Source organism: Euprymna scolopes, chromosome 29 (genome assembly GCF_053919585.1).
Source record: "Euprymna scolopes isolate OS-2025 chromosome 29, ASM5391958v1, whole genome shotgun sequence".
Taxonomy (NCBI): Eukaryota; Metazoa; Mollusca; class Cephalopoda; order Sepiida; family Sepiolidae; genus Euprymna; species Euprymna scolopes.
Genome location: NC_136510.1, coordinates 24,174,601 through 24,189,878, shown reverse-complemented (window position 1 = coordinate 24,189,878; position 15,278 = coordinate 24,174,601). Strand labels below are relative to the sequence as shown.

General features: G+C 35.6%; 1 protein-coding gene across 1 annotated transcript in view; it reads right to left on the bottom strand.

Moving 5' to 3' along the window:
* Window positions 1-13,804, bottom strand: part of LOC145252548 (ras-related protein Rab-40C-like) — a 115,718-nt gene extending 101,914 nt beyond the window's left edge. Inside the window, exon 1 of the mRNA XM_080112100.1 lies at window positions 13,202-13,804. Within this exon, the coding sequence (XP_079968226.1) occupies window positions 13,202-13,361 (160 nt within the window). The 5' untranslated portion in view covers window positions 13,362-13,804. The remainder of the gene's footprint in view (window positions 1-13,201) is intronic.
* Between the last annotated feature and the right edge of the window lie 1,474 nt (window positions 13,805-15,278).

The window sequence follows — 15,278 nt, the reverse complement described above, 5'->3', positions numbered from 1 at the left end:
ACCTGACGTCTTTGCTGTTACGACCACCACCAAACCAGAAGTGACGTATGTGTAAATTAAGGCTAGACAATCAAAAACAAGGGATGACTTTTGAAAATATCGGTGAAAAAAGCGACCCCTCTCTGTAAAAAAAGTTCCCAGTTAAAGGTGAAGGAATTAATATTTTTAGCCAATTTTTCAATATTTGTCGTCTGAAGTGTCGAGCTTTAGAAAAATTTGTCGCCTCTGTCGAAAGTTTTAGGCAGACATGCAAACATACATACATACATTTATATATTATTGGTAGCTGAAATTTTCAACCCAAACCGATTAAAAAGCTTGACCTATCTCTAAATACCCTTTATGTAAAATTTCAAATGTTTAGACCAGAAATTGTCTGAGTAATTTGGTAGAGACTGCAGAGGTCAATTTTTTTTTTTAACTTTGACCCCTATTATAACCCCTTAACATTTATTTAGTTATTGCGTAGGGAAATGTACACACACAGATACGTTCACCTTTATAGATATACTAGCATGGGTGCCCGGCATTGCCTGGGTATTTGGAGGTGTATGTTGAGAAAAAAAAAAAAAAAAGCGGTCAATTTTTTAAAACTTTGACCCCTATTATGACCCCCTTAACATTTATTGTTTTGAGCTCAAATCAAGTTATTAAGTTAGACGCATGTCCAAGGAACGTATCTCTAAAATTTCAAGTGTGTAGACCCAAAATTGTTGGAGGAGTTTGGTAGAGTTCTCAAAGGTCAAATCGTTGAACTTTGACCCCTTAATCACCAAATTTCTAGCCAAAAACCAATCACATCGATTTTCCCAAATGTCAGTACTCTGTATATCAAATTTAGAGTCTGTAGACTAAAAATTGACAGAGTTATTGCATAGGAAAATGTACACAGACACACACACACAGACACTTACTTTTATAAACATATAGATAGATTTCATTAAAAAAAAAAATGTGTTTGCCTGATTGTTGAAAATGCAAAAATCTTTTTTAATTTAAATCTGATGTTGCTGTTGTGTTGAACATGAAATTAAAACTAAAATACGCTTACTTGGCTTTTAGGTTAAAATGAAACTATACCACAAACTCTGTAAAGGGTTTTGGAGATATCCATAATAAACAGATATATTCTAAAATAACATTAAATAGAGTTCTTAAATGAGTATGTTTCAGCGTGTTGCAATAATATCGTGGGGGGGGGGTCGCATTCATCTCTGGCATCAGTAGAATAAAAGTGGATCACAAAGTCCTACAATGATGCATCTGTGGAATTTCCACGGATCACACTAGTAACGGGACTTTTTACTTGTTCATTATTTCTTTTCATTCACTCACAAATTAATTGGCTATGTCATGCTAATTTCAGTATTGATCATCTGGTAGGCTTGGGAAAATAATTATTATTCATGAGATCAAAGAAAAAGAAGAAACTAAAAGTACTCTACTAAAAAATATATATATATATACAAAAATAGAGGAAAGAAACACTTTTCATTCCTCTTAAACTATATATAGACTAGAGAGGGTGGGGGACATGCCTGGCTTTGCCCGGGCATAAAGTATGCTTAAATATTTAGGTGCCATCAGCTAGAATCGAAACCAAAACTGTAGCATTCAAAGCTGGTAACGTTACCACTGCACTAACATGACATACGTAAAAACCAATTAAAAATAAACTAAGATAAATGTACAAAATGTTTAACGATTTTTTTAATTTTTACCCTTTTTTGACCCCTTAAAAACAATTTTAACCGGCTAAAGACCCATAAAAGAACAACCTGTAAAAATCCAATTATTTGAGGCCCCTAGCGCTACTCTGTGACTTTTAGTTTCGGAGGAGATAGAGTTTGAAAACATGGAGAGAGACAGACCAATCGACGTATAGCCTTTTATATATTAGACTAGTAGACTGCCCGGCGTTGCCCAATCATAAAATATACTTAATATGATATAATTTATGCAGATTCAATATGTATATAACAGGTAATAGATTACAGAGTATCAGAACACATACATCTATAATATAAATATTACACTTTTTCTACATAATTGAACATTCTGCTGGGGGTTCTCCCTCACTAACCTTTATGTATCAAATTATATATATATTGATGGTGTAACGACTCATGATGACTTTAGTAGAGTTAATCTAGATGCTCTGAAATCTTTTTTTCGTTAATTTGATGCTTCTATTGTTCTATCTTATATTTGATAAATTCAGCTAGGGTGTCCCAAAAGAAGCTGAATTGATCAAATATAAGATAGAACAATAGAAGCATCAAACTAGCAAAAACAGATTTCAGTGCATCTAGATTAACTCTACTAAAGTCATCATGAGTTGTTACACAATCAAGGAGTCAATATCTATCATAGAGTGGTACTTTCAGTTGAATTTAAGTTTTGAATCCGTCAGCTTCTTTTGGGACACCCTGTGTGTGTGTGTGTGTATATATATATATATATATATATATATATATATATATAAAAAGACAAATGGCCACACACGCTTTTGTATATCCAGCAAAGGCTTTTTTTGCCCAGGTTCTCAGGGGGCGAGTTACTACGTTTTAGAACTTTTTATATACTCCCTAGATTATAATATCTATGATTTGCGAATGCACATCGTATCTAGATATATTTTGATCGACTTTTATAAAATTCACGCTATTCCTTCCTCTCGCATGTTTGTTCGTGTTTGTTGTATAAAAGCGTAACTAAATCGAAAGCAAAGACAGCTTTCCGGCCTTTCGTGCCGGGACGTCCAGAAAGCAATCAACTTTGATCAATCTGGCAGAAACCCCTCCTATCAGACAATTGATATTTATTTGGACATTCCCTTTTTGTGGAGAGCTGGTTTTCCCCAACATCGTGGGGAAACAAACAAATAAATGAAATGGCGGAAAGCTGAACTGGCCTCCAGCCAACATCCGTTTCTGAAAGTCAACTTTTTCATTGACATAATTTTAATGCTTTTCACTTCCTATAGCCTCGTAGCGTAGCGGTAACATCACATGTTTTCTTTCACTTTCTTTTCCACCTTTGGGTTTGTCACGGGTTCAAAACACTTCTTTTTTTTCTTCTACACCTACAAACACCTGGGCAATATCAGGTACCCACACTAGTGTGTGTATATATATATATATATATATATATATATATATATAAAACAAATATTGTAACTAGTGATAATGCTAACAAAATTTATGGAATTAATTTAAATTCAACTATCAACTAAGCGTTCAAAGAATGTAAAAAAAAAAAAAAAAAAAAAAAAAAAAACATGAAGTTTCATATTTAAGTTAAATCACTTAATAAGAATACTCTAACTTGAAAATAAATTATAATAATTAATATAGCTTAAAAATAGGACTCAAAGAATGGTACAATAAATAAAAGCAAGCGGATAAAAATCCACAGCAAATATGAAAATAATTGATACAAGTTAAAATAAATATAGTACAGCCATAATCTTAGAAACAAGAAGGAACAGCAGAGCGTGTCGATTGCATGAACCATGGAAGTTCAAAATCGTGTTTTTATTATTGATGGGATGATTTCAATATTTTTCCAGATTCCGATACAATTACCGATTCCGATTCTTTATAAATCTCTAATTATTTAACTTTAAGATTGTTATTTCCCCAGATTTTCATAAAAACACGTGTTAAATGTGCAGATATTTCCCTAAACGTAAAATTACACTCGAGGATGAGGATCTATCAATTTTAGCTTTACTGGTAATTTAAAATCAATAAATATTTATTATTTTATCATTATTAACAGCAATAGAAGATTTTGGTTTAAACAAAATCAAATAAAAAAAAAGACAAAAGAATCGTTTTGACGTCGGAAAATAGGCATCATTTTTTTCCGATTCACTGATTATGATACCCCCAAATCTTCCAATTTTTCCGATTCTCGATTCTGATTAATCATCCCAACACTAGTTTTTATATGTTTTTTAAGGTGACCGTCTGATGAGCACCTGACTAAACATGCAGCAATAACATAATTTTGTAGATTTGTTAGTTGCAATACAAAACAATATATTAGCAGGTTCCCCAGCCATAAAATATGCTAAAATATATTTTAATTTATGTAGATTTTGTATTTATTATTATAGAGCCAACTGTCTATCAATTATTATTATTATTGTACCCAAATATATATTAGCCATTTTAAAAGTAAAAGAGAAAAAAAAAACATGAATTGGGTGCCATTAGTTAGAATCGATATATATATATGTGTGTGTTATATGAATGAAAGTGAGAAAGAGTTGGGTTTGTGTATACGTTCATTTTTACATTAATGTCTGAGAAAAAAATAGATGGTGTGGATAGAGGCAGATTTAGTTGCTTTTTTGCTTGGTTGGTTATTTTTAGAACATAACAGAATTTTTTTTTTTTTTTTTTGCAGATAAAGTAAAAAAAAACAGAAAAAACATCATATTGAAAAATATAATTTTTCTTGAGTTTGCTAATAAATGAAACAAACTGAATTGTAAAAAAGTAAAAAAAATAAATAAAATGAGAAAAATCGATTTAAATCTTGCGTTCATTTTACAAGAACTCGAAAACTGCAGAAAGCACTTCATTTTTTTTTTAAGTTTCAATTTTTATTTTTGTTATCGATTTTTAATTATTTCCTTATTTACCTGTCACTCCTCAGAAGGGCAAAGTTAAACATAAGATCGTTTTGATGTGTGGAAACCCAGCTCCAGAAAAAGGCGTAATTTCCCCCAGTCAAGTAGAATTTCCACCGAGAATAGAACAGATACTACACTTTGATTTATTTTGCTAAAAGAATAGCAATACAAGTTAGACACAAGACCATTAAAAGCGTTAAGTGTTTGAGCTTGCTCTGATCACATCACTTTTATTAACTAAACACATTCTGACCCATTCGTTTAAGCACTGTATCTTCCTCTCTTTCACAATTTCTCAATCACTTTCACTTCAGTAGTAACCACAATACCACATTCACTTTATAGATTATACCACTTAAGATATCACCAATTGTTTGAATTTTATTTTGCTTACAAATATATAAATTGTTTTTGTTTTTAATTCTGAGATAGATGATTGAATTTTGCAATGGGAAAAAAAACAATAATGTTTGATGCATTTTAGGGCAGGAAGCCAATATCTTCAGACAGGCTGATCTGATAGCAGAAGAACCTCCTTTATGAGGTTGCAATCGGTGAATTCTAGGCCCCCACCAATAGAGCCAGATATTAACACTCTGGGGGTCAAAGTAAATCTGGGAGCAAACAGTAACTAAGGGGCAACTCCATATTCCACACAGTTCCCAAATGAGGGCTTCACCACTGAATATCTTTTAACATCGTACCCAGGACCTCAGAAATTCAAATAAATTAGTGTATACGCAATATATACAAGGGTTGTCCCAAAAGTAACGTATCCTATTTTTTAACTCAAAATAAACGAGGAACCTTTTGTGCTCCACAATCTATTTTTCTACATAGTCACTATCATTCTCGATGCACTTTTGCCAGCGATGAGGTAGTGGATGCGCATGGGTGTCCGGAGTGCACTTTGTCACTCACATTTGTCACCACACAGAAATCGACGAACCCATCTTCTAACTGTGCTGACATCAACTGCATCAGTTTCATAAACGTTCAACAGGACCTGGTGAATTTTGATTGTTTCAATTTTTTTCTGCATGGAGGAATTCAATGACAAAGATCTACTTCTGACGCACATCTATGACATGAGCTGCTTTCTTAGAGGCTAACACTGTCAATATCTGCAACAGAGAGATGAAACTTACAGGTCATGAATGAATAAGATCAGTCATCATGACAATGCAATTTTCAATCCCCTCTAATCTAGTCAAGCGGAATAAAAAATAAAATAAGGGCATTACTTTTGGAATGCTCCTCGTATATATATATATTTTTTAAAGATTATGATATGAATATTTGGGGGTTAAAATCAATTTAGTATTACATCATAATAGGGAAAATAAATGACATTTTAACACTTTTTTCGTCTTAAAAGAGAAAAAAAAATTCATGACTCCAGGAGCAATACAAAAACCTTGAATGCAAACAATAAACAATGAAATAAAGCAACATCTTGGGATAATAAAAGAGCTTGCTTAATTTCAATTAACATTAAGATCCTTGGCCTTCGGTCCAAGATCAAAGCGTAGTATCTGTTCTGATGCTACACTTCAAATTTTTGTTCTCAATTAGTGGAGAAGAAATCCTTCACGACTGAGACAATTTTTTTTATTTTTGTTCCTTTCTCCACATTAAAAAACGACCTTGGTGTCTAATTCTGTCCTCGTGGGGAGACAAAGTAAATAGGAACATTAAGTCAGTTTCGTTTTTACATAATACTTTACTTCCAGTTCCTCCACCAAGACGTCACTTTTGTGAAAGTCACAATTATTCCTCCATATTGACATATTTTAAAAGTGTTTCTCTTCAGATTAGATGCGTAATATAAAATAGAGTTTAGCTTTTTTTTTTTTTTTTTTTTTTTTTTTTTACATGGGAGTCACCACTTATCAAAGCCCGGAGACCACTCGAGGATAAGGGTTATTGCATGTACAGTAATCAATGGGATAATATCGTAGTAATCGTTAGTAATGGAAATTTGGTAAATTGGATTACTTAAGGAGGCGGTTCATCAAGAATTTGTTTATGTTGGACTTGAAGACCACCAAGTTGTAGTCAGCTGGGAAACAAGCAAATGGAAGAGAGTTCCAGTTCTAAGAAAGAAACTTTGTTCATGGAATCTACATTTTGACTTAGGCACAGTCAAAGAGTGGGGAAAATTATTGACAGTGGTTTCAGCTAGACAGGTGTTTTTCGTGAAAGATCGGCGAGGTGGGGGGGGAGGGACCACAGATTGGAGCTCAGACAAGCACTTGCCATGGAAATAACAATAAAACAAAGACAGGCTCGCAACATCTCTTCTGTGGGAAAGAGGTTGTAGAGAAGAGAAAAGCTATGAAGTTTATTTTGAACTCTGTCAAGGCAGGATAAGCTGCTTCTAGCAGCTCCTGCCCAGATGTGGCAACAATACTCCGTCCTTAGACGGACTTGGCTTTTATATAGATAGAGAATCGCATCAGTAGTGAGGTTCCTCATTTAATAATATTTAAAAAGAAAAAAAAAAATATAAAACCATTTTATCACCTATACATAATTATTTTATCGCATTCTGTTTAGGTATAAAATCTTAACAGCAAGTAGTTGGGTGACCCTTTTGGCTCCATTCTGCTGGAAAAAGCCACTCGAGGATAAGAGTTAATGAGTGTAGAGTAGTTAATGGAAAAATGTTGTAGTAATCGTTAGTAATGGGAATTGGGTAAATTGGATTACTTAAGAGGATGGCTCATCAAGAATTTGTTCATGTTGGACTTGAAGACAAACATATTGCAGTCAGTTGGAAAGCAGGAAAGCGGAACAGTGTTCCACAGGCGTGCAGTTCTAAGAAAGAAGCTTTGTTCATGGAATCTACGTTTAGGTTCAGGCACAGATAAAGAGTGTAGGAAATTATTGATGGTGGTTTCAACTAGAGGAGTGTTTTTTTGTGAAAGTTAGGATAGTGGGGGACCATACATTGGAGCTCAGACGAGGACTTGCCATGAAAATAACGATAAAGCAGAGACAGGCTCACAACGTCTCTTCTGTGGGAAAGAGGTTGCAGGGAAGAGAAAAGGGCATCCCTCACTAGGTTACGAAGTCTATTTTCAACTCTGTTAAGGCAGAATAAGCTGCTTCTAATGGTTTCTGCCCAGATGTGGCAACAGTACTCCATCCTTGGACGTACTTGGCTCTTATACAGGTAGAGAATTGCATCAACAGTGAGATATCTATTGAAGCAGTAGAAGGATCCCACCGTTTTTCCAGCAGCCTTGGCAACGGATTTGTTGTATGTGTTCCATCTCAGATCAGAGGTAAAGGTCAGACCTAGAAGCTTGTCAAAACATGGAGCCTCCCCATGAGAGCCATTCATTTCGATGGGGATCAGAGCGTTGATGATGAAAAGATAGAAGCTTGATTTTAGATGTATTAAAATTAACCAGTCACCTCTTTCCCCATTGCACTACGTGATCAAGATCAGAGGAGAGAGAATTAGAGAGAACTTAGTCGTGTTACCATAGATGATAGTGTCGTCAGCATAAATACCTACGATTGATCTTAGGATGTGAATTGGGAGATTATTGATGTAGATCAGGAAGAGAGTTGGGCCCAGGAAGGACTCCTGAGGGACTCCAGCATTAATACTGTGAGCATCAACCACTAATCTTATAAACCTATCAGAGAGAAATGATTAAATAATTGAAAAGACATTTCCAGCTATACCATAGCTGGAGATTTTGTGGAGTAGACTTTTATGCCATACCCTATCAAAAACCTTTCATATGTCAAGGGCAATTGCTCTAGAAAGCGAGCCTCCATCGAGAGATTCACTAATCCTTTGGGATATAACTGTTAGCACATCTAACAGAATGGAAACCATATTGCATGTCACTGAAGAGGTTATTTTTGCTGAGGTGATTGACTACTTCTCTATTTAACAGATTCCATCAAGTTACAACACGCAGGAGACTGATTGGTCTGTATTGAGAGGGAGATGACCGATCACCTGAACCCCCAAATGCAGGACATACTGATGAGGTTTATTACTCTTTTACAGTGGTTGCTGACAGTCCTGAAGTACATCTATTATGCTGGAAGCAATGGAAAAAGTGATTTTTGTGCACAGTGGCAGTAGCACATTATGGAGAGAACCACAGCTAGCTGTTAGGTTTTTGCTGAAATTTTATGGAGGGTATGAAGCGGTTTATAACTACAATTAACCATTCCGTCAGGTCTGATACTATAGAAGACATTCTTTTTAAACATGGAACACAAAGGTAGATCTGATATAAATGTACAAAAGCTATCCCAGTCAGCCATAGAGTATCAATATACTGTACAATGGAGAGGTATGTCGGAAGACTTATTATATTTTGTTTTTATTTTAACTGAGATAACCGAGTGGTCAGAAGATCTTAGTGGGGACAGAACGGAAGGTGAACAAGTGAGAAAAAGGTCTAGGAGACTTCAGTGTCGGGCACATGGGAGGGTTCATGAACAATCTGAGTAAGGTCATAAGCAATGGAGAAATCATGACAGAACCTCCCCTCATCATCTGGCTTATTTAAGTGAGCTAATCATTCCACATTGCGAACATTGAAATGTCCACAGATGTGAATGTTAGCCAAGGAGGAGTAGACAGGATGTAGTCAATTATCTCAGATATGCTCTTAAAGATAGTAACTCCAATATTATTGGGGCGATAGAGGGCAAATATAAATGCAGTGGTGTGAGCAAGTGCACTCTGAAAACACATCTAGGGTCATTTAGGGTCTTCTCTAGAGATGTCCCTACAACATGGAAACCCATCTCTAATGTAGGCACATATTCCATGCCTATGACGATCTTGGGGGTCAGATTTGGATTAAATTAGAATATCCTTTAATTACAAACTCATCTAAGGAAATAGTCGGTCCAATGCCAGTTTCGCTGAGGAAGAGTAAGTCTGGTTGATCTTCTGTCATGTTTAAGTGTATTGCACGACTAGGCAGTCACTCAAATATTTTCAAATAATTATCAATAATTATTTTATATATATATATATATATATATATATATATATATATATTTTTTTTATTACATTTTCACCCCAAACAAGGCAAATTGCCACTTTGGTGTAGGGGGCTACTATCAGGGGCAACAACTACTCGGGTACTATGTAGGGATTTGGGCAGCAAGATGTCGGTTCACGTTACACTTGAACTTCTGCATGTCAGTACTGTTGGGGAAGCAGGGACCTGGAATGGAATTCCAGAGTCTAGCGGTTCTGAGGAAGAAACTATTGGAGTAAAAAGATCTTTTACATCTAGGGATCTCTACAGTGTGGGGGTGGGTTTTAGCAGCCTGTCGGGTTTGTCGAGGGTGCTCACGTCGTGGGGGCACAAGTGATTGCAGTTCGTCAGAGCATTCACCACTAAAATACTTGTAGAAAAGGCAGAGGGATGCAACATTTCGTCGATGGGACAGAGGCTGAAGCTTAGATGCCAGTTCAGGGCCTATCAGGTTTGCGACTCTTTTGAACCTTGTCAAGGAGCGAGAGATTAGTAGCAGATGCACCAGCCCAGATGTGGCAGCAATACTCCATACATGGGCGAATGGTGGCCTTATAGAGGTACAGGATACTTTCGGGTGTTAGTAGTTTTTTAGCACGGTAGAGAGAGCCCACCTTTCTTGCAGCGGCCCTGGCAATGCCTTCAATGTAATTGTTCCAACTCATGTTTCCTGTGAACGTTAGGCCAAGGAGTTTGAAAGATGGACTCTCAGATAAAGAGTTGTTGGCCATTGCTATGGGTGGTAGAGAGGGTTTCTTGTAATTATTGAATGAAACTAGTTTAGTCTTGGCAGCATTGAACGCGACCAACCACTTTTGTCCCCATTCCACTACTATATAACTATATATATATATATATGTGGCCGGGAGATTCAAACCCAGTCACAAAGCCACGCTTGACTTCATAGATCAGCATGTTGCCTTAAGACTACAGACAACACATGAATTAAGGGGACCTAAGTATTTATGTTATGTCAGCAGGCATTCACAGTAAACAGTCAGAGAAAATATTCAACAACAAGAAGTCTGAACATCGTATTCATTTTTTTTTAGTTTGTTCAAGCTGGGGATGGGGCATCCTATCAAATGGAAAACATTTTCTTGGTAACTCAGATATTCCAAACATGAGATTGGTATAATATTTTGACCGCCAATTGCTTGAATCTCTTGCACTTGGTTCACTGGTTATATTTGCCAAGTAGTTTCTGAAATTATTTTTCATGAGTAGAGTTGCTCCTATAATTACTGGAATGATAAAGATATTAAGATTCCAGTTTCTTTTCATGTCATACATAGGACCTTGAACTTGGCATCGTTCGGGACACTGACTTCTACTAAGGTTGCTTCTTTCTCCTTATTCCATATCACTATGTCAGGTTTTATAGCTGTAGGAATTGGATAGTCATAGTGAATAGTGATGACATTTCGGACTGTTTTTCTGTTATATGTTCCAGATGTGTGTGTGTATTTGTTATAGAAGATCAGAACAACATCGATACCGACGGTTTCAAATCCAAACAGAAGGGACCAATATTTGGTAGCCTATGTTGGACTCTCTTCAGCCTCTATTTGAAATTTTCTTAATAATCGAGCACTCTGCTGGGGGTCCTCTCTCACTGACTTTACATATATAAACTATTTCCAATGTTTAAAAATAAAATCCATTGGTAATTTACAAAGAAACTAGAAATTTAATATTGTCTTTCGGTTGTTATTATTGTAATTATTGTAACTCATTATTAGACCACACAAAATGAAATTTAGGTTCCTGAAACAAAAATTATTTATATTTTGGATTTTATTTTCTACTGTTTTGGTTTTTTTAGGGGGGGGGGGTACTTCTACATTTATCAACCCGCGATTTCAACGACGTTATTCGAGTGTGCCCGGTAGATGACGGGAAGAACCGGAAATGGTCGACAAGTATTTTTCTGGATATTACGATATATATTCCAATGTATTACTTTATGAATTTTAGTGGTCGTCGCCATTTTTAAATGGGAGGGGAGGGATTGTAATAATTTGTGTTTTTTGTAATAAGGCTCGCCCGGTCGTTTTCTGGTTATTCCCGTAATCTGCCGGGCTCACCCGAGTAAATTCGTAGAAATCGCGGGTCGATAAATGCAGAAGAAAGCAGTTGTTTTTTTTTTTTTTTTTGTTATTGTTTGTTTTTTTTAATCGCGCGAAAAGTTTACATATTTTTTTTCTAAAAAAATAGGCAATTAAAACATTTTAATTTTTTTTTAATAATGCTAGAAAATAATTACAAGAAAAATATGCAATGCAACATTGCAACAATGCAAATATATAAAAATAAATAAATAAAATGCAATGTATATTGAATCAGTATTTTTTTCCGTTTCGAGAATCTGGATTTTATTTTGTGTGGTTGGTCGGCTGTTGTAACATCAGCTGCCATGGGGGGCGATCTATATAAGTACTTAATGAATAAAGAAAATATTTAATTCTGATAAAAAAAAATGAACTATTTTATTTTGTTTTGATTTTAAATTTTTATTATCTTGAACCTTTTAGCTTTATGTAATTGAATATTTGTTTTGTGGGTTTTTTTATTTAATGTACTTGCAGTTTTAAGAATGTTTCGATAATTACGAAGTTGGGCTTAGTTAGTAAACTTACCCAACCCCACCCCACCCACACACACACAGCTTATCAAGCACAGATCTTGGGTTTGGATCAGAGTGATGTATCGCTCTGCTCGGTCCCAGGAGTCCATCCTCCTAGGTATTACCTCCTTCTTCTAGGGACAAATATCTCCCTCATCCAGAATAGTACCCTTCTCATTCTTTGGTCAAATCTGGATCCTCTCCCTCTCCCCCATTATAAACTGACTTCGTGTCTAACTACTACTGCAATGCGGGAATAAGTAAAAAATACAAAAAAAAAAAATACGGGTATTTTCAGTATAGACAACAAAGCGGAAGAGTATTAAAAAAAAAAATGAAAATAAATAATAAATAAATAATAAATGGTACCAAAGGCAAGATAAGATAGATTTTATTTTCGCACGATTTGTGACATTTACTGGGTGGCTTTCTACTAGTATTTTGTTTAATTTTCGATTTTTGAGCGATTATCAAGATTCCCCAGATGCCCGTTTCGTGTCAGCAATTTCCTTCTTGTCTTACTCAACACTACTTGTTTCAAAGTAAATAAACGCTTTAAAATGAGTTAAAGTACAATAATAATTATTATTATAACTATTCCAGGTAGACTCTTCTAAGAAGAGTAACTGATCTTGTCTTTGGTAACATTTATTTATCAAATATTTGTTTTTACCACTTTTTCGTTTTGTTGTCTATACTACAAAATGCCTGGAGATTTTTTTTTACTTTTACTTTTTTTTTATTGCCTGAGGTGTTCCTACCTGGGAAATGCCAACGGGTTCGATCATGATAAATCTTGCACACCAAGCATCCTTGGGCAGATCTGGGTTTCTCCCTCTTCGTATCGAAACATTTATTGCAATTGGGGGGAGGGGAGGGAGGTAGATAAAAATATATACTTACCACAGCTCGAGAATCCATAATAGGGGGATTCCGCGGTGCCGTCGTCCATTCCATTTAGCAATTCCTCTTTTCCAACATCGCTGTCTCCGACCAGCAAGAACTTCAGCAGGTAATCATATGGCTTGGCTGACGTAAACCGGGGCGAACTAGCGGCACACATGATAACTAATAAGCCTCAATTGCACACACAAACACATCTAGTACGACTTCTTTCCGGATGATGAAACCCTTGGACCTTTCTTCCAGCCTCCTCAAGTATCGCAACGACAACAACAAAACGTAGCGGAGGACATCTCCATTCCATAGAGGACCAAATAATATAATGGACGATGTATGTACAATGAAAAAAAAATGTGATGCTAACACGATCCCTGGTTGCACATAAAACTTACATAAAAGTCGACGTGTGCAATTCTTCTCCTTTAAAAGAGTTTAAAAAATTAGAGTTCGATCCTTTTTCTTGCGGATTTCCTTAATAAGCGAATAAGATGCGCGTTATTTAATCTAGTAGGTTAATGTGAACGAGTAGCAGGTTGGATGCAAGACGACAACTAGAGAGTACATCATGGCTTGCATTACGAGCGTTATTATTGGATTCTGCGCATGACGGAAGTGGAACGTTTGCACACACGCACACGGGCAGCCATTACGAAACTACGGAAACACAGAAGGAACAAAATGTCTCGATTAGAAAATTAAAAAAAAACAAACAAACTAGTTCGTCCGTTTAACGTTATGTCAATATTTATTATATATATATATATATATATATATATATATATATATATATATATATATATATATATATATATATATATATATATTTACTGGAGCGAGGAGTCACCATTTATCAAGGCTCAGGGGTCACTCAAGGATAGTGGTTTATGAGTCAGATAGACTATGAAACAACACCATAACAATCGGTAATAGTGGAACGTGGGTAGGTTTATTATTTAAGAGAACAGCTCAACAAGAACTTATTCATATTAGATTAGCAAACAATCGTGTTATAATCAGCTGGGAAGCAACCCAGTGGTATTATGTTCTACAGACGGATAGTTCTAGAAAAGAAAATTTCCTCATGGAATTTTCGTTTAGTTTTAGGCATTGATTGAGAGTAAGGGAAATTATAGACAGCTGCTGTAGCTAGAAGAGTATTTGCTGCAAATGTTTTGCAGGGAGATGGAGGATAGATTGAAGCTCAGTCGAGTACCTCCCAAAGAAAATAATGATAACGCAAAGATACTGCTTAAATTATAAAACAACAAATATATGCAATCCTTTACGTGTATAAGAACTAAATATGTCCTAAAATGGAGGACTATAACCACATCTGGGAAAGCGCTGCCTGGAGTATCCTATCCTGATTTGACAGAGTTCAAAACTAGCTTTGAAACCAAATAACAATTCCTTTTTCTTCTTCCTACAACCTCTTTCTCACAGAAGAGATGTTGCGAGCTTGTCTCTGTTCTACCGTTATTTTCACAGCAAGTGCTCATCTGAGCTTCATTCAATGGTTCACCCCTCTCTCCCCAGCAAAACTTTCACAAAAGCACTCGTCAAGCTACAGCCACTATCATTAAGTTCCCCTACTCTCTCTCTCTCTCTCTCTCTCTCTCTCTCTCTCTCTCTCTCTCTCTCTCTCTGCCTAAATCTAAATGTATGTTTCATAAATAAAGCTTCTTTAGTAGAATTGCACACCTGTGGAATTCTGTTCCACTGGCTTGCTTTCCACCTGACTACAACATGTTCGTCTCCAAGTGCAATGTTAACAAGTTCTTGCTATCACGTCCTTAAAATAGTCCAATTCTGCTCAACTCCCACCAAAAATGATCAAATGTTGTCTCAATGATCACCTTCGACTCATTAACCTTTATTTTTGAGTAGTCTCCAGGTTTTGATAAGTGGTGACTCCCTTGTAAAAAAAAAAAAAAAAGAGAGAAAGAAAGATAAATACAGAGAACTAGAAGAAAGCAGATCTATATAGCATTTTGAGCTACATCTTTTAATACATAGAAATATAAAAGAGATACATGTGTACTCTATCTGTCCCAACTACAAAGGTACTAGAGCCGAG